The sequence below is a fragment of the Halichoerus grypus genome, chromosome 10 (genome assembly GCF_964656455.1).
Source record: "Halichoerus grypus chromosome 10, mHalGry1.hap1.1, whole genome shotgun sequence".
NCBI lineage: Eukaryota > Metazoa > Chordata > Mammalia > Carnivora > Phocidae > Halichoerus > Halichoerus grypus.
This window is the reverse complement of record NC_135721.1, coordinates 126,931,903-126,952,246: the sequence shown is the minus strand read 5'-3', so window position 1 is coordinate 126,952,246 and position 20,344 is coordinate 126,931,903. Positions and strand designations below refer to the sequence as shown.

Below are 20,344 nucleotides of genomic sequence, written 5' to 3'. Positions count from 1 at the left end.
TCCGTGCTGACGTCCTCCTGCTACCGAACATCCCTGCGCGCCACGTGGCCGAGAGCCGGCTCTCTCCTTCGCAGCTGACCTCAAACTTAAATTCCACGTTCCCTTCCCTCTGGAGGGAGCAGGAGAGGAATCTGTTGAATGCTAAGATTGCCACATACACTCCAGTTTCTGCAACAATCTTGCAAGGTAGGCCTATTTTCTCAACTCTACTGAGGAGACCAAGGATGTCTTAGAGAGGAGTTAGCTGGGCCAATGTCACGTGGCTAGAGAAAGGATCTGCAACCCAGACTGTCTGGTGTCAAAGCCTGTGGTCTTGGTACAGAAGAAAATGTCTAACTGTAAAATACATGGGAATGGAAGATTTGAGTTTTTCAAAATAAATGGGTGCAAATTCTTACTTAGGAAGTGATGCATGGGACCGACAGCCTCCTAATTTCCTAAGAGTTTGAGAATTGTATTTTGTGTAGTTGCTTTAATTTTTCAAGATTCAAAGGCTTACAGACATATTCATTTTGCAGTAAACTGTTTCCCCCAGAGAAGACTTGGAAATGAAGGACATTATGATAAAAACTGATCTTAAAAGGAAAAGTAATATTTTAGCACTAGGGCAGCTAATTAGGCAGATGGATAGGAAGTCTGTTTTGTCAAACCCAATCAAGTAGCTTAGACCCCACCTACTCGCTAAAGAAGGTTACAATCCAAATCTCCAATTTTCTCCCTAATGAGGCTGTTGTCAGCACAAATCTGTGGGCTTCCTCTCAGCAGGCATGAGTAGGTAGTTTGCTGAGACTTTTTTGGCTAATTGGAAATGTCTGATAGTTTCTAAGTTTTGCCAAATCTGAAAGAACACAGCCCACCACCAACTCTGGAGCCCTGCTAACTTCCACCCACCTGCATTCCAAAGATACAGGCAATCCGGATTGCACATCGGATGCCCTCCAGACACAGGGAGGCCACCTCTGTATCGTCACAGTTCTGCAGTCCGATGCTGTAGGCTGCCAACAGCGGCGTCCACACCAGCTGAAAGGAAGCGAGGTTTCCATCATGTCTAGGGTTTCAGCATGGAAGGAGCACTTAGAGGCCACGCTGTTAGTTATGAGCACAGCCAGGATGCCAAGTTCACTGCTATTCTGATTTCAATCTACTCCATTCACAATATTAAATGATTCCTCCTCAACTGTGGTCAAAGGTGTCACTATAGATATGCTCCGTACTAAATGTACAGCTCGAAAGGAAGGAAGAAAGATAAATAGTGGCTAGCGTGCCATCACCACATCTACCTGCACTGGTGGCAGACATCACTCATCAACTGGAGAGCCTACTCCCTGCCGAGTCTATTCAGGGCACAAGAACCCTTCTCCGCAGAGTGCAGGCAGGCAGGGCCAATCAGAGGCTGGCACACAAAATAAAACCTACACACAACTCATACTCTGTAAACTTAATTTCTTGAAAGGTTCCTAATTCAAATTATTTAGACTTGGGCACCTGGGTGGCTCAGTTGGTTAAGCAACTGCCTTGGGCTCAGGTCATGATCCCGGAGTCCTGGGATCGAGTCCTGCACTGGGCTCCCTGCTCAGTAGAGAGCCTGCTTCTCCCTCTGACCCTACCCCCTCTTGTGCTCTCTCTCTCTCTCAAATAAATAAAATTAAAAAAAAATTATTTAGACTTTACTTTTCCTCCAATTTTCCTGTGAATTCCCTGGAAATAAAGGTTCACAAAAATCTAGAAGTGCTCAACTAACAGGATATTGACAGCTACTATAAAAACACCTTAGAGAAAAATTAGACATTTTAAAAACAGAGAGACTTCAGGATACTGTCTTTTATTTCCAACTAATTTCATCTGGTAAACTAACCCTGAGGCCACGGAGGTGAGAGGTCAAAATAAAACGATCTCTTTTGCCTGAATAATTCTTCATTCATTCAGTCCCCCAGCAGCCCCAACAGCATCCCTGTGTTTGTCCCCATTTTACCGACGATGAACACAGAGAGAGGCTGAGTAAGCTGACCAAGGTCACAGAGCTACGAAGTGGCAAAGGCAGGATTCAAACTAGCCATTCTGTCTGTGGAGCCCACGCCTATGGCACCTGGCACATCCCCTGCATCATTAAAGGGCTTCTGGGAAGAACTCACTTGAGTAACTGTTCAGACAGAAGCACCCAGACCTGACCTTTCCTCTCCTCCACCTCTTCACCATTACAGAGGCACTGGTTAGCTTCTAGCTGGTCACCTGCAGAATCAGGCCAAGCCAGGTTCTGGCTTCTCAGGATACTCACTTTGAACATCGGCCGGACATGGTCCAAGTGAGTGGCGCTGGTGAACGGGGCCTTGGCATGGCTCACAGCCTCCATCAGAGCCTTGGCTGTTCTAGCCATTTGCTCCATCTCCAGGTTGTACAGCAGCCGTCTCTGTTTTTCACTAGCTACGCCTACAAAGAAATGAGAGTCTAATAGCACCGCTGACACCCACTGAGCGCTCGCTGTGGGCTAGGCACGGTTTTAAAAGATTTACAACGATTAAGTCACAAATCCTCCTGAGCACCTCTGTGAGTGTGTTCCAAATATTACCATTTTACTGAAGGGGGAAATGAGGCACACACAGGCTCAGCACCTTGCCCAGGGACACACAGCCAATGAGCAGTGGAGGTGGGACTTGACCCTGGCCAGTGTGGCTCTGCAGCCTGTGCACTCAATCTCTATGCTCTGCTGAAGCCGAGAGTGTCACGGGCCTTCCCTCACACATTCTCATCAAGGCTGGCACCATCATCAGTGGCATTAAAGCAGTTTTAAGGAACACTGTGTGGGATAATTTAGCTCTCAGATTACTCATTTTAAATTCCTTCTTGTAACTAATCACCAATCTAGCAAGAAGATGGTTATGAGAGAATCAACATAATCACACTAACTGATTTAAACACATTTACTGGGGCGCCTGGGTGGCTCCGTCGTTAAGCGTCTGCCTTGGGCTCAGGTCATGATCCCAGGGTCCTGGGATCGAGCCCCGTGTCGGGCTCCCTGCTCGGCAGGGAGCCTGCTTCTCCCTCTCCCACTCCCCCAGCTGTATTCCCTCTCTTGCTGTCTGTCAAAAATAAATAAAATCTTTAAAAAAATAAACACACTTACTATTCAGATATCTAGATACACAAAATTATCAGGGAACTTAATCATGCAATCTGATACACTTGAAAATTAGGATTAACAGAAATGATCTGTCATTAGACCTTACTCTGCTTAGTAGATTTGGTCGCAATCGTATGCTCTTTTGTTTCTTTCATGGCAATTTTCTTGCCTTCTATTTCTTCATAGATGCTTGACAGATATTCTTCCGGGAGATCTTTACTATCGTTGATACCCCGATTCATTTTAATGTATTGTTCTTTTGTCATTTTATTTTTTACCTGAAATTTAAAAAAATTAAAAGCCATTTAGAAAACATCCAATGGCCCAAATAAAACTCCTTATTTAGCTACTATAATATATAAATCATTAAAATATCTTACCTGAGGGCTGTGCAAGTCTGTGGTTAGCATGATAATTGAGTATGCTAGGACATATGCAGTATCAGCACTAGCAAACAGGGTTTGCCTGGAAAAGAAGGTTCCAGATATAAGAACATGCACAGAGAAGAGGCTAATGGAGACACGCTGCACTGAAAGCAGGCCAACTGTTCCACATGATGATGCCAAAGTAGTCAAGAGCGTTCATGTTTTTATCACCATCGAATAATAACTAATGACCTTGAGTGTAGAAAAAGCTAATTAAGAAATTGTGTCACATTTTAGGTTTCTTTGAATAAAGCAGTTTTAACTCAAGTTTTAAAGATTCTCAAGGTGCAGCCAGAACCCTGGATTAGGGTGTGGCAAGTGAGGCACCCAGAGCACAAAATGCACAGAGACCCTCACTCCGACCATGAGAGTGAGGCCCCCTTACAGTCTGCACCCTTGTGCTTCACCTACCTCACCCTGGTCCTGTTCCTGAGAGCATCTACTTTGTGCTGGGCACTGGGGAGAAAGAGGAAGAAAACTGTTGTTCAGAGGTGCCTGGCTGGCTCAGTCAGTAGAGCGTGCGACTCTTCATCTTGTGTTTATAGGTTCAAGCCCCATGCTGGGAGCATTTTACTTAAAAAAAAAAAAAATCTTAAAAAAAAAAGAGAAAACTGCTGTTCAATTATTAATTATTTACAGCTTACATTACCCACTGTAATACTAAACAGCAGAAATTTGAAAAAAAATATTTATATTGTTCTACATAATATGCTTAAGTCTGACTTTTTTTGCCTTAGCCAAGAAAAGACAAAAATGTGTGGATACACAGTCTCAAAGTATGTGAGGCTGAAGCTACAAAAACGGGTCTGTCCAAATCATCCCCAAAAGGAAAGGGAGAAACTCTGAAGAACATAACAAAAGGTCTGCTTTTTTTTTTTTTTAAGATTTTATTTATTTATTTATTTATTTGACAGAAAGAGACACAGCGAGAGAGGGAACACAAGCAGGGGGAGTGGGAGAGGGAGAAGCAGCCTTCCCGCTGAGCAGGGAGCCTGATTCGGGGCTTGATCCCAGGACCCTGCGATCAGGGCCTGAGCTGAAGGCAGACACTTAACGACTGAACCACCCCAGTGCCCCAAAAGGTCTGCATTCTACCATGAAACAATCTAACATGTTTAGCCATTAAGAGAAACACAGGTCCACACAGGAGATATGTTCAAAGTAAGTAACATCTCCTCTGCCTTCACGGCAAATTCTATGTTCACTGGGTTAAAATGACCAGATGCTGCCTCTGTTGACCATGCATCTAATGGGAATAGCTCGTTGTGTGCCTGGAGGATTAGAACCAATTAATATGAAAACCAAATTGACCTGAGAGGCAAACTTATTAAAATGTCTCTACTGAACAATTTCTACATCATGTTCATAGTATATTCAGACATTCTTCACTTCATGCCCAGGGGAAAGAGTGTGAGCTTTTGAGTTAGACAATCCGTATTCAATCCTGCTCTGCTACTTACCAGCTAATTAACTCTGGACAGGTTGCTCACTCTCCCAGAGCCTCAGTTTCCTCTCTAAAAAATGGAGACACTACTCCCAGGCTTGCCATTAATTAAATGAAATGTATGTAAAACCCATGGTATGGCTGACATATAGGAGATGTGTTTTTGGGGTTTTGTCTTGTCTTTAAAAGATTTATTTTAGAGAGACAGAGACAGAGATAGCATGTGCGTGTGTACACATAGGGGAGGAGGGCCAGAGGGAGAAAGAGTCTTTTTTTTTTTTAAGGTTTTATTTATTTGAGAGAGAGACAGAACACAAGCAAGGGGAGAGGCAGAGGGAGAGGGAGAAGCAGACTCCCCACGGAGCTGGGAGCCCGACATGGGGCTCGATCCCAGGGCCCTGAGATCACGACCTGAGCTGAAGGTAGATGCTTAACCATCTGAACCACCCAGGCGCCTCAGGAGAAAGAGTCTTAAGCAGACTTCCCACTGAGCATAGAGCCTGACACGGGGCTCGATCTCATGACCCTGAGATCAAAACCTGAGCTGAAACCAAGAGTCAGACACTCAACCTACTGTGCCATCCAGGTGCCTCAGGAGATGTTTAATAAAAGTTAGCTTTCTTTTTAATTTCCACTTCCTACAAAAACATGAACTACCCACCAAAAGAGGACCTATGATGAAATCATGCACTTAGGCAGGTTTTATTAGTTATGTAGCCATTTTTGTAACCTGCTCCTCAGTATGTAACCAAAGAAAAACCAAAATCCTTGAGATCTACCCCATATGTTAGATCAGGGAGCTGTTCTTAATTAGGAAAGAGGTGCCTAAGCCCCTTCTCAACTCATAAAATTACTCTTATCAAGATAGTGTGGGCTAGGGGCGCCTGGGTGGCTCGGTCGTTAAGCGTCTGCCTTCAGCTCAGGTCATGATCCCAGGGTCCTGGGATGGAGCCCCACATCGGGCTCCCTGCTCAGCGGGAAGCCTGCTTCTCTCTCTCCCGCTCCCCCTGCTTGTGTTCCCTCTCTCGCTGTGTCTCTCTCTCTCAAATAAGTAAATAAAAATCTTTAAAAAAAAAAAAAAAAAGACAGCGTGGGCTCTACCTGTGTAAATGTGGGCAAGTTACTTAGCCTCTCTGGTCCTCACTCTCCTTGTCTGCAGAAAGGGGACACAAACAGAAGCTGTGAGGTCTTACCTGAGATAATCCCTCAGCAGTGTCTGGCACATCGTAACAGAAATGTTAGTTGTTTGGCGCAGATTTAGAAAGATTAAACTCAACTCCCAACCAAACTAAGATCAGTGCTCTGAGGCAGACAAAAAGATGACATGGAAGGGACTTCAACACAGCGCTTACCCCTGGTTGCACTCTATGTATCTCGCAGCAAATTTCTCCATTAGTCGATCAATCTTCTGGGCTTCCCCAGGTAGACGGAAACCTTCTAGAAATGTCCGTAGGGCTGAGACAAATTCCTTTTCGCAGAAGTCAAGTTGGTCCACGTAGGCATACATCACTTCCTTGTTGAACCTTGTGCTGTCTCCCAGAAAATCACCTACTTGGGTCTGAAACATACACACCCACTCACATCTAGAAACTGTCATATGTGAACCCATAGTAAAACACACTTCAGACAGGGTAGGGAGGCAGAATACCCTGCTCTCAACACCCAGAACAGGCTGGCCTGCTAGAAAAGCTGGGCGACTCCAAGCCTGCCCACCCACCCACCCATTCCAGGCTCAGTCTATCCTGTCTCAGGCAGAACAGGAGGAGGCACAAGAGACTTAAAGATGAAAGAATGATGGGACACACTCAGGACGGAGGTGGGCTGCAGACAGTGTCCTTTGACTGCTAAGATGATATCATGCACTTAGGCAGGTTTTATTAGTTATGTAGCCATTTTTGTAACCTGCTCATCAGTATGTAACCAAAGAAGTTTCTAGCAGTCAAAGGACACTTCTAGTTCTGACACTGTTCCACCAAGTACACAACCCCCTCTTGGGAGCTTTTTGCCAACACTGGCCAAAGGAGTAAGGAGGACTGCTATAAACAAGGGAGTGGACAATAGCCACTGCGCTGAGGATCAGCCACGCTCTAGGTTAAAGCTAGGCGGGGTCTCAGAATCACCTGATAAAACCTACACGCAAGCGTCCAACCCCCAATCTTACAGAATCAAGGCGCTCCTCCTGGTGCAGGAATTGGGCAATGTCTTCAACTGATGTTCCCAACATGCCCTGCTCCTGGAGAAACTGGATGCCTCTCTTGGGTTTCTTATTGAAACTGTTTCAAAAAGAGAGAGGACATGGGTTACTTATTTCAAAATCTGGAGGAGAGAAAAAGCTGGCATTTGAGGCATGAACAAGTCATCGCCTATCAGCTCAGGAAGGTCCTGTGTGTCCTGGTGGCTTCTCTGAATTTCACCTTTAATTTCTGACCTAGCTATAGCAGGGTCCGATGGCTGTCACCCAACATCTGTTCTCCTCTTCTCCAACACTAACAGAGCCCTAGATGTTTAGCCAGGCACACAACCACCTGGAATAAAAATTACATTTTCCTGCCACCCTTAAAGTATGGCCACGTAATAAAGTTCTGGCCTGTGATATATGAGCAGAAATGGTGTGGGTACTTCTAGGAAGGATCCTTAAACAAACCTGGCTTGGCTGGGAGGTATATTCTTTTTGCAGTTTCCCCTTTATTCCCTAGTATATGTGTGATGGCTGGTGCTCTAGCAGTCACCTTAAACCACGAGGCAACACTGAAGGTGGAAATTGTGTTAAGGATGGTGAAGCAGAGGGGCACCTGGGTGGCTCAACTGGTTAAGCATCTGACTCTTGATTTCGGCTCAGGTCACAATCTCAGGGTTGTGAGATCAAGACACATGTCGGGCTCTGTGTTGGGTGTGGAGCCTGCTTAAAATTCTCTCTCTTCCTGTGCACCACCCCCCCGCTAAAAAAAAAAAAAAAAAAAGGATGGTAAAGGAGAAAGACTAAAAGAGCCTGGATCTTTGATGTCCATGAGAGCCAATATAACAGCCCTAGACTGTCCACGTTGGGATTTCCTTTAACAGTGCTTAAGTACTGTGTGTATTTCCTGTTAAAGGTAGGCATACTTCACTATGGATAAATTCAATGTGCTATTTACCAGGCCCCGCACTGGAGAATGCTCTGTGCTGGGGCAAGGGCTGCGCAGGAAGGACATGGATCAGGTACGAGTAGGAGCAGCCTGCAGACAGGAGGCTACAGAAGGCCTCCTTGAGGAGGAGAGGTTTCGCCAAGCCTGAGGGAGGAAAAAGACCCAGCAGTATTCCAAGCAGAGGGCACAATGGTGAGAAGAGCTCAAGGTGTTCAAGGGACTAAAGCACTCGGTATGACTCGGGTACTGGCAGATGAGGTCAGTGGGGGTGGGGGGTTGGAGGCGGGACCAGGCTGTGATGAGGAGAGGGAAATGTGGAATGATTTAGGTGGGGGACTGATAAGACCTGATTTAAGTTTTTAAAAGATTAGCTGCTTTGGGGAGAATAGACTGGGGGCGATAGAGGGCTGGGGAGAGTGGAAACGAGATCAACACTTCAATTCATAAGTATTATAACATCAGCTTTTAAAACAAACCAAATTTACTAAGTTAACTAATCATTCAAAAGTTGGACAGAATATGAGACTGAGTTTATGTATTTTTATGTATGAGAGACTGGAAAGAAACACCTTAAGATTTACCAATGCTTGTAATAATGATGATGTACTTATGAGAGAATGTCATTTTCCAAAGATACACGGCTGAGGTATTATGATGGGTGCAAATTACTTTCAAATGGTTCAGAAAAAAATATACCTAAATAATGCTAATACGACAAGCTTAATTCTTCTGTATGTTGGAACTGTTCATAAGATATAGTTGGAAAAAAGTTACCAATGCTGATTTCCTTTAGATAATAATTTTATGAGTGATTAAACATTCTTGCTTCATACTTTTATGTTCTAAATTGGTTTAATTTTTTGCATTAGGTGAAATAAAAGTAAAAAGACCAGGCATCAACTACACAAAGCTATTAAATTTCAATCTCAATCTGCCTCTGCCTCTCCCTCTCCCACTCTCTCACTCACTCACTCTGGCTCAGTCAGGCTTGGCTGCGAGCATCAGCACTGGCCTTTTGTAATAGGCATTCCCCTAGGGGAGTCAGTCCCAGGTTCCCGGAGAAGACGTGGCTTTGTCAGAGGCCCCAAGAGATTCGGCTGGAGTAGCAGCCATACTCACAGCTCGATGCCATGTTCGATAATATCCTTTTGTTGCTTGATGACCTCAAACTGCTCTGGATCATCCTGGACAGCCATCTGGGTCCCCGAAGACACCGTGGACTCCATGGACGTCACACTGCTCCGTCTTGCCATGTCAAGGCCTTTCCCATCCCCTAGTTCCTGATCTGTGGGCCTCTCCTGACCTGCGATGACATAAAGCAAAGGAAACTAAATCAACAGATGGGGTACAGACATACCTGAGCTCAGGTCTGACTCGGTGGTTCCCTTTTCCAGACCTGTAACAATAAAGTTTATACCGTAAGAGTCGTAAGCATGAAACCTTGATATCACTCAGGTACTTTACTTAAAAATTTACTTTTTTGTCGAACTTGATGAGCTAATTCTAAACTTCACATGAAAGAACAGAAGTGCCAAAACCGTGAAGACACTTGAAGAACAATGAATAGGAAGACCTGCCCTAACAGGTATCAAACTCACTAAAGAATTCAAGGCATCTGAAAAGTGTGGTAATGATGCAAGAACAGACAAATCCGTAGAATGGAATAGAAAATTCAGAAACAGACTTCCACAGGGAAATCTGGTATATCATAAAGGTGGTGCTTCAAGGTGGTGAGGGAAGGAGAGACTACTAAAAAAATCAGAATAACTGTCTCTCCATTTGGAAAGATGATGTTAGAGCACAACTCACACTATTCCCTCCAAATCCAGATGGATTAAAAAGCAGAAGCTTTAAGGCAGTCAGCAAACTAAAGTGTTTTGCTAATTCTAAGACAGTGACACCAAGACGACTTCCCCAACAGTCATGCTGTGAATGGAGGTGGTGCTGAGGCAAGCAAGCCCTCTCACCGAGGCTGGTCTGGTGGTTGGGATTCACATACAGGTCTTTGCTCCATTCCACCATACACTTGAGAATGGACACGAGGCACTCCAAACCTTTCTTCCTCAGACTGAGCTCCTAAAGGACAGAAGGGACATGGCACAGAGACTTAACAGATACACTGAGTGCAGACATCTACAGGACTCTTATGGAATTCTGTGAGAATACGAGATAATCACTGACCTTCGGTGCTATTAAGCACAGAACCCAAGGAAAAGTTAACAGGTGACATAAGTATTAAGGGCTCACTGCAAAAACCCTGAAAATCTCTAAAGCTGTTCATTACAAACACCCTAGTAGAAAAACAGGCGATGTGTGCCCTCCTAAAAGGAACAGTGTTAGCTGGATTTTTTTTTTTTTAAGTAAACTCTATGCTCAACATGGAGCTTGAACTCATGACCCCAAGATCAAGAGTTGCATGTTCTACCTACTGAGTCAGCCAGGTGCCCCAAGTGTTATCTGGATTTTTAAAAGGAAGTTATTCATTGCTTGTATAATTCGAAAAACACTTAAGACACTTTCCTTTTTAATAAACCAACAGGGTTGTGGCGCCTGGGTGGCTCAGTTGGTTAAATGTCTGATGCTTGGTTTCAGCTCAGGTCATGATCTCAGGGTCATGAGATCAAGCCCCACATCAGGCTTGGCACTCAGTACAGAGTCTGCTTGGGATTCTCTCTCCCTCCCTCCCTCCCCTCACGCACATGCACACATGCATTCTCTCTCTCTCAAATAAATACATAAAATCTTCGGAAAAAAATTGCTTAAAATAAATAAAAATTAAAAATCAACAGGGTCTTAACCAGTGACCCCCGCTCCCTAAAAAAAAGAGAAAAGAATTTTACATGATGCAACAAATGAATGATTCTGGACACATTCTTACTCTTCAAACACTCACAAATGCATACCATCTTAAGGCCTGCTCTACAAATAAATAAAAATACTAATTTTTTAAAAAGTAGCATTTCTTAAAAAATTGAATGTGAATCACAGATAACCTAAAGAAATGCAAATATTTTCTACTCAAAACAGCATCTAAGGTGGCACAGATCTCTCTGTGAATCTAATGACATCTACAGACCTTCTAGGGAAAATGCCCATACACCAAAATTCTACACATAATTCCAGGCAGCTCACAAATCTTCTGACCAGTTCCTTCAGAGACCTTACCTTAAGATCCTCTGTGTGGGCACTCCAATGAGGCAATTGGATAAGAGACAATTTCCTTTGCCTTACTGGAGCCTAGGATCCTGTTTTCATATAAGCTTTGGAAAGGTGACTGTAAGTGAACTGACTTCCTACAGATCTTGGCTCAAATGTCACCTTCTCAGAGAGACTACCTTTGTGACCCCATTAAAAATGACAGCACCCCCATTTCTAGCACCCCTTTATCCCTGCTTTATTCTTCTCTGCAGCTTGCTTCTCCATTGTCTGCTTGTAAATGTCGTGACCACAGCAGTCGTGCACTGTGCTTTGTTCACTGCTGAATCCTAGCACCAAGGACAGCGCTGGCCTGGCACCCGGTGGCACTCAATAAAGGTTTATGGAGATGAATGCACCTTTTTTTTTTTCAAATAAAAATGGATCCTTAAAAATAAAATCCACGCTGGACGTGCAGCCTAATGCAGGGTTTGAACTCACGACCCTGAGATCAAGACCTGAGCTGAGATCAAGAGTCAGACGCCTAACCGACTGAGCCACCCAGACACCCTGAAACAAATGCACTTTAAATATAAATGGGGGGCACCTGGGTGGCTCAGTCGGTTAAGTGGCTGCCTTCTGCTCAGGTCATGATCCCAGGTTCCTGGGATGGAGCCCTGTGTCAGGCTTCCATGCTCAGCAGGGAGTCTGCTCCTTCCTTTCCTTCTGACTCTCCCCCCTGCTCATGCTCCCACTCTCTGAAATGAATAAAAAATCTTTAAAAAAAATATAAATGGGTGTTTTCAGCGTTTTTACCTGCAAAGGTGTCATCCCCAGCTCGTGTCCACTTCTTCCCTGAGCGATTTTGGATAAATCATTCACGAGGCGCTCAAAAATGTTAGCAGCATTTAAATCACAGTCGTAGTTGACATAAATATCTACAACACACTGGGCGTCTTGGAAAATAACACAGAGATATTAGAAATTCTGATCCAACAGACACAGCAGTTACATTTTCTCATTAAATGAGATTCCTTTTTCAAAAATGCTTCCCACTGAATCACTGACTCAGGTAGCCACGAATCCCTCAGGAAATGTGTGTCAGATGTACTAGAAGTCAGGAGGCCCTCTTCTGACACCTGCCTCGGCACTAACCGGAATCTTGAGCCCCTCACTCCACCTCTCCAAGGCTCACTTTCCTCATAAGAAAGAGATAACAACTGCCCGATCCACCTCTTAAAGTTGTGTGACTTATGGAATTATGTTTGATGACAGACAAGTCGGAGGCTTGGTTGACAGCCACATAATTGTACTGTGATAAAGTAAATCTGAATTGACCTTCGCATCCAATCAAGGGTTGGCAGCATCAATACCTTAGACCCTGTGACTAACAAAGCGTTCAGTTTGTACGTGGAGTGACCCTGTATCCTGGTTTTGCAGGATTAGGGGGCTTCCCAGGATGTGGGACTTTCTGTGCGAAGACCACAAAGTGCGGGACAAACCAAATTGAGCTGATCATCCTCTAAAGGAGAAGTGGAGAGGGACTAGATGTTAGGTTAGCATTAGCCTTTAAGGTGAGCTTTCCCAGCACTGCATTAACACTCTAAAAGCAGGAGGTAAAGGTCTCAATCTGGATTCTGGAAAACCATTTCTGGGTAAGTCAATGGATGAGCACCCTCAGAGTGAAAATACCTGCACAGATCCTTGTCAGAGTCTGAATGACCATCCACCTGTGCTCAAAAGAACTTGTTGATGTTTCTAAAATGTTCAGGAAAATCTCTTTGAAAAAGACCTACATGACATGAAGACAAAGGGGGACACCAATTAATACCATTTAAATTAGGGCTCAAAACCCCCAAAGGCTTTAGGGAACAGGCAGCTCCGAGTGAGGTAGCCTGGGGAGAAGTAAAAGAGCAGCGTGCGCACACACACGCCCTGCTGAGGCGTGGCGGAACCCTGGCCTCCCGTGGGAACAGCTAGCGGGGCGGGACCACAGCGACCCGGAGGACGGAGCCCCCACCAGTGGAGCAGCTGCTCCTCAGCAACCACCAAGAGCTGTCAAGCAAAGATGAGGACTAGCGATACAATTTTGAGAGAAACCAGAAATCTGGATTTTCATGTAAAATGAAATGAAAATGACTTCTCAATTTGCCAACTAGTTCAGGTCATTTCAAACAATTTATAGGCTAAACAAAGATGTTCAGGGGACTGAATCCAGCACATGGGCCACTCGACTTACACTTTTGGTTAGAAAAGCATGCAAGATTTGGGGGCAGAAACTTTTAGGAAAAGGTATTCTCTCACTTATTCAAAAAGTTCTTCTTTGGGGTGCCAGCAAGTAGACCGTGTAAGTCTAGTTCCTGGTGACTATGTCACCAGGAGTCAACTCTTCGTGTATAACCATTATACAAAAAAAGAAACAAACAAAACCCCAAAAATCATTTTGGAGGCCATACCTCTATTTGCATTTTCAAGTGCATTTTGAAGTTTGAAAGAAGAGTAAGAAAAATGGCAAGAGAGAGCTCAAAGACATCAGGCACTGAGGAGACGCCATTTTTGGACAATGCCACACAGAGATACTGCTTGATTGCGTTGATGAACATCTCGTGAGTCCTGAAGACCGGGCCGGCGTTCTGCAGCACAGACAGGAGCAGCTGCAGGGAAACCACCTTGGAACGCAGCTCGTGGGATCTGGCACAGGAAGGGAAAGATGGTGACAATGCTAAAAGATTCGATTTTAAAGAGCGTGTTTCTTGAGAAGGCCTCGCTCCTCTACCAGCAAGCAGAATTTTCTGAGAGCCAACGAGTGAAGAGTTGGCACCGGCACCTAGATGCCTAGAGTGTGAGGGCGGATGGCATCAGGTGGGTCCTCCTGGGACCTGCAGGCCCGTGAGGACAAGAGTTGCCAACTCCTACTATCCTTTTCTTCTCCCTGCCATAAAATAGGGTATTTAGCAGGAGCAAAGTAAGTATAAACTGACTCCAGAATGCTGGTTCTGCAACAACAGTTACTTTACATCATACCTGTGAGACTAAACCCTGTGTCCTGCTCTGTCTTTATGGAGAAATGGAAACAGTGCTCTTTATCCACCTGCCTCATGCTCTCCACCCTCACCCACAGGGCCAGAAAGAAGAAAACTTTCCTGAATCAACTCCTTAACGGTCATCATATCTCAACAGAAGAGTCGAGGATTATTGTTAGCGACTAACAATAACAGTGACAATCAAACTCATAAAGTGCAGGGTCCCCCACTCAGGATGCGATGATATCATCTCATGTCATTGATCCTGTAAGGCACTTTCCCACAGTCCCATTTTTCAGCTGAGGTTCAGTAACGCATATGGCTGTGGAGGTGCTTTCAAGCGAGCCAGGAGTGAATGCAGCTCTCTAGCTCCAAAGCGCTATCATCTCTGCAGTAACTGGTTCACTACAAAGAAAGGTTTGGCTTCTCTAGGATGCATCTGGGGCTTAAATCTGTACCCATGGAGCTGAGGTTTCCCACAAAGGCAGGGAAGTAAGGTTTGTACACATCCTACTTCTGCCCACCCTGCATCAGAGTAAATTCATTAGTCAGAAAAAAGAGGGTGCACATTCAACATAATAACTCTTTTTTGCATATAAACCAAGGAAAGCAAAACTGGGCAAAATCTTGGTGTGGACACAGAGACAATCCATTATGGAAGGGCTGTAGAGACAGCAGGAGTCTGAAAAGCTGTAAATTCCTGCATTCACACCAACCAGGGGACAGGGCACTGGGGTTTCCTAGAACCCCCAACATCCTCCTGGGTCATCTGGGTCATACATGGCCAAGAACTGATGTCCACTTACTTTGGATCTGGGGGACCTTCAGCAAGGGGTTTCATGGACAGCTTGCAAAGGGAGCGAAACACCAGGAAGGCGTCCTTCTGCAGAATGTGAGAGAACCTAGTGGCCACTTGATGTGCCTGTGCATCTGATTCCTGAGATTAGAAACAAATAAGAGAAAAATCAAGGAGTCAAAACAATAGAAGAACTCGTTTTCAAAAATAAGGAATGGAATTATCTCATGGAAATTTAAAATTCTGTTATTTATTCAATGGGGAAGTGAGGAATGTGGGGGAGAGGACAATATGCCAAAATAGGAGCTATGGGGGAGTCATTTTAGCAATTCTAAAACCTTGTTCCTTGTCCTTCAAAAAGTGGGTATGGGTGGCTTAAAATGATAAATGAGCAAACGTTAAACCGTTAAAAATCTAAGACAAATACAGTTGACCCTTGAACAACACGGGTTTGAACCGCATGGGGCCACTTATACGCGGATTTTTTTCAATAAATACAGTACTGTAAATGTATTTTCTCTTAAGATTTTTTTCTCTAGTCTACTTTATTGGAAGAATACAATATGTAATGCATATATGAAATATGTGTTAATCAATTGTTTATCCTATTAGTAAGGCTTCCGGTCAACAGCAGGCTATCAGTAGTTAAGTTCTGGGGGAGTGAAAAGTTAAATGCAGATTTTCGGCTGCATGGGGGGGCGGCGGTCAGTGCCCCTAGCCCCCGCATTATTTAAGGGTCACATGTATAAGTAATTATATTAGCTTGGATAACAGTATTTCTAAAAACACTACTGCAGGATAGATGGGGGAAAATGATAAGGCATTTTAAAATATACTTCTTTAACTAAAAATAAGCTACATTAAAAAATATTTGTAACATGACAAAGACTAATATGCTCGACATACAAAAAGTTCTTATAATTCATTAAGGAAAAATACAGAAACCTTCCACCCAAATGAAAAACAGGCAAAAAAAACCATGAATAAGCAATTCACCAAGAAATGCAAATGACAGATTAACCTAAATAGTCTTACTACTAATTATTAAGGCGGGATCTTTCTCCCATCAGACCAGCAAAATTTGGAATGAAGGCTATTGCCCAGTTTTAATGAGGGAATGGGGAAATGAGCACTGATAGCCTACAGGTGGGCAGAGATTCAAGCATTACCTTCCCAGCAGGCTAATGTGATGTTAAGGAACAAAAGCCTTAAAGCTTCCAACTCGTGACCCAGCAATATCACTTGTAGGAATTTATCCTAAAGAAAGAATTAAGGATGTGCACAAGATTTATCTATAAGGATGCTCATTATAGAACTATTTCCTGTGATAAAAAACTGAAGTAACATAAAAACCTAACAGGGAACTGGTAAAATAGATTATGGCAATCCACAGGACAGAATTTTACATGACCACTGAAACAATTAGGTCTGTATGTACTGATGTGAAAAGATGTCCATAAAACGGTGTTGAGTAAACAAAGAAGTCACAGCCTAGTATATAAGGCAAGAGTCCTTCGTGCAGATTTGAGCACATCCCTGTAAGTGCATTCTTAATAGGGATGACATAATCCCACGGGGACTGCTAGACTGAATGCCTGTGCCCCCCCCACCCCCACTCAGAGGTTGACATCTAATCCCCAAAGTGATGGTATTTGGAGGTGGGGCATTTGGGAGGTGATTACACCAAGAGGGAGGAGTCCTCGTGAACAGTATTAATGTCCTTAAGAAGACAGCCATTTATGAATCAGGAAACAGGCCCTCACCAGACACCAAAACTGCCGATACCTTGATCTTGGACTTCCCCGTCTCCAAAACTGTGACGGATACATTTCTATTGTTTATAAGCCACCCAATCTATGGTATCCTGTTGTGGCAGCCCAAACAGACTAAGACAGGGACAGGTACTGGTTCTTAGTGGAGGGGTAGAGGGGTAGGGGGTGGGAAAAATCTTCTTCTTTGTAGGTATAAAGCACAGGTACATGTATAATTATAAACAGATATCCGGTTTATCAGTGGCTTTAAAATTCATGAAAGGGGGTGGTGCATCAGAAAAAGAAATATATAAAAAGGCTGGGGGGATGGGCGCTGATAATGCAAAAGGTTGAGAAACACCAGTGAAAAGGTGCAGAGAGTGGGTTCAGGTGGGATGTTAACATCGTATTTCTCCCTGTTTTGAGTGTTTATATACAGCATTTTCAAGAAAACAACAAAGCTATTTTAAAAAAAAATAATGTGGCAGACAGATCTATGGGTCTGAAAGGATGTTTGTAATATACACTAAGTTTCAAAAGCAGGTTACAAAGCAGCAGTATGTCATGTGATTACATTTAAGTGGAAAAAAATATGAGAGGAACAGAAAAATCTAGAAGGATATAAGTAAAATGTTAACAAGGGTTATCTCTAGATTAGGGGATTATGGATGAGTTTTATTTCCCTATTTTTCCTTCTCTGTATTTTCTTATTCTTCTATAATGAATGTAGATTGAGAGAAAAGAAAGGCCAGGAAACCTAAGTTTTTAAAAGCCTGAATAAACAAGGTTTAATAACAATGCTATATACAACCAACAGTAGCACATTCCAAGAATGGAACCTACTAATACAAAGCACATCAGGCCAGGACTGTGTGACTAACTGAATAGGGTCTGCTAGTTTTCACTCACTTCTTCTGCTAGAGATTTCATTCTGCATCTTCTATGAAAGTAAAAATCCAAACGGGTCTGTATAGGAGGAGGATGACCAACATACCAGATTATCCGCCGACGACAAGGACTGCCTGTCGTCTGCTATCCCATTGGTCTGTGAGTTTTCGTCAGCTGCTGGAGGAACAGCACATTCCTGGCACTCCAGTTCACCCAGGACCCGCTCGGGTTCTGTCAGGCCGTGCTTTTGTGCTGCTTCTTAAAACACGAGTGCAAAAATCATCACGAAATTAGTACTCATCCCAAAAGGTCTGACACCAGGGAGAAGTTATTCACATCATCTTCTAGCTCATGCTTTTTCCCGCTCGCCCTTTGCCACCACCCTAGGAGACTGACATAATACTGAAAAAGGCTTGACCAAAGTGGTGCTCAGGCTTTTCATGTGTCTATTATCCACAGCCCCAATGCCCAATGAATTTCATTCATACTGCAGTCCATGTCAGTGGTGCCTCTAGAACTGAGCAATACAGCAGCCCTGCCCACCCCTGTCCACTTCTGGAAAAGGTTAGAAGCAGCTAAACATGAAAAGCACCAATTTTTAAAAAGCGCCACTAATATAGGGGTTAGAGAAGAAGAGCCATGTAAATGAAAAGAGTTGGCAGTTACGACAGAAGACTTCAGTCACACGGGAAAAAAAACAAAGTAGACCTGAGCTTCCTGGCAGCCACATAAAAAACAGAAAGACAAAGAATTAAAATTATTCTATTTTAAAGATATTGCTACCAGAACGTATATTTCTACATTTTATTAAGTAATTTTATTTAATTCCACATTAAATAAATAATGAAATCTATGAATACAGATTGGCAGTAACCTAAATCAACTTTACAGTGGGTCAGCGGGTCAAAAACTTCTTTGTGACCCGTCGTAAGAAATACATCGTAAGAAACACATGAAAAGCCTGAGCACCACTTTGGTTAAGCGTCTGCCTTTGGCTCGGGTCATGATCCCAGGGTCCTGGGATCGAGCCCTGCATCAGGATCCCTGCTCCGCGGGAAGCCTGCTTCTCCCTCTCCCACTCCCCCTGCTTGTGTTCTCTCTCTCGCTGTCTCTCTCTGTCAAATAAATAAATAAAATCTTAAAAAAAAAAAATACATTTTAAAAATCATGACCCCTGGGGCACCTTGGTGGCTCAGTCGGTTAAATGTCTGCCTTTGGCTCAGGTCATGATCCCAGGGTCCTGGGATCGAATACCCACATTGGGCTCCCTGCTCAGCGGAGAGTTTGCTTCTCCCTCTCCCTCTGCCCCTACCCTTGCTTGTGCTCTCTCTCTCTCTCTCTCAAATAAATAAATAAATAAAATCTTAAAAAAAAAAAGAAATGCTGATTGTAACCCCCTGCTAAATTAATGATTTCTTGACCCATTAATGGTTTATTGACACTGGAGTCAAGCGTACAACACACAGCCATTTACCTAAGATTTTGGGCAAAAACAAAGAAAAAACTCTCTCCAATGGACATTCTAAGCTCTACAAGTTTAATTCTACTGAAACAACACCATAAAACTGAGGGAACTATGAATGAAGTCTAACAAAACGAGCCAATCTTCCCTGTGCCTCTGAACCTGCTAACGTGGGGACTGTCGCCGTGACCCATCAGTGGCCGGCCACCGACACGCAGCAGCACCAGGCACCACCTCAGGACACACGGCCACTCCTGCAAAAAGCTGCATCTATCTGGGAGCTGCCTCTGTCTTCCACGTGGGGCACCCCATTGTAGCATCGTCAGACTGTGCTGGAACCCAGCCCCAACGAGAATAAAATTAATCACTAAAAAGATACTTCTTTTTTAGATATTTAGAAATATCTTTTTCAGATATTTCTGAATTTCACACGAAAGATGGGCAGATACAAGCAGACTCAGTTTCCATGACTTCACTGGGGGTGGGCACTCCACCACTAAAATTATCTGGCCAAGGACTTTTTTGGAGCAGCGAGGAGGTCTTACCTTTAACAGCACATGTGACCACATCTTCTAAGATCTCCTTCACCACCTCCTGGGCTCCATCATCAGTCCCTACACACACCCAAAGACACAAACACGAACATGTGGGTATTTCCCAGGAAAGCAAAGGAAGGGGGAGAAGGAGGTCACATCCAGGAGGCATATGGGGCAAACAAGTCCTCTCCAAAGCCAAATCTGATAATGCCAAAAGAAAACGAGTCCTGTGCAATCTGGAAACTCTTAGGCAGCATCTGCTAGGACTTTGAGTTTCCCTCTGTGGATCCCTCTTCCTTCCTAAAGCCCTCTCCACCACCCCCGAGATGGAGGCAGGAGCGGGATTTTACCCAGCTACGCTTCTCAGCAGAACAAAAGATGGAGCTTTCTCTTGTGCCTTCACCTCAGGCACCCCAGAGCCTTGGGAAGTGACACACCTCCTGCTGCTTCGCTTCCTTCACACTCAGAACAACCCAGAGCTCAGCATGACACTTCTAATGCGGTAGCTGAGGATTTACTGCATTTTAAATCGAATTGTTCTGTCAACTGTTAACTGCTTAAGTGGAAGAGCTTCGGCACCAGTTGTTTCGGGAGAACAAGTCAACAGTCCTGGACTAGACTTTAAGGAGTAAACACGCGTG

The 20,344-nt window shown here is 44.0% G+C and overlaps 1 protein-coding gene across 1 annotated transcript in view; it reads right to left on the bottom strand.

Annotated features, from left to right (window-relative positions):
• ARFGEF2 (ARF guanine nucleotide exchange factor 2) overlaps positions 1-20,344 on the bottom strand; it is a 91,560-nt gene that overhangs the window by 39,007 nt on the left and 32,209 nt on the right. The window contains exons 7-20 of the mRNA XM_078057286.1: positions 19,713-19,781; positions 17,812-17,963; positions 15,077-15,207; positions 13,704-13,938; positions 12,940-13,039; positions 12,064-12,203; positions 10,080-10,188; positions 9,232-9,415; positions 7,149-7,260; positions 6,340-6,545; positions 3,499-3,583; positions 3,225-3,396; positions 2,276-2,427; positions 892-1,020 (exon numbers count right to left, since the gene is read on the bottom strand). Of these exons, the coding sequence (XP_077913412.1) occupies positions 892-1,020; positions 2,276-2,427; positions 3,225-3,396; positions 3,499-3,583; positions 6,340-6,545; positions 7,149-7,260; positions 9,232-9,415; positions 10,080-10,188; positions 12,064-12,203; positions 12,940-13,039; positions 13,704-13,938; positions 15,077-15,207; positions 17,812-17,963; positions 19,713-19,781 (1,976 nt within the window). The remainder of the gene's footprint in view (positions 1-891; positions 1,021-2,275; positions 2,428-3,224; positions 3,397-3,498; positions 3,584-6,339; positions 6,546-7,148; positions 7,261-9,231; positions 9,416-10,079; positions 10,189-12,063; positions 12,204-12,939; positions 13,040-13,703; positions 13,939-15,076; positions 15,208-17,811; positions 17,964-19,712; positions 19,782-20,344) is intronic.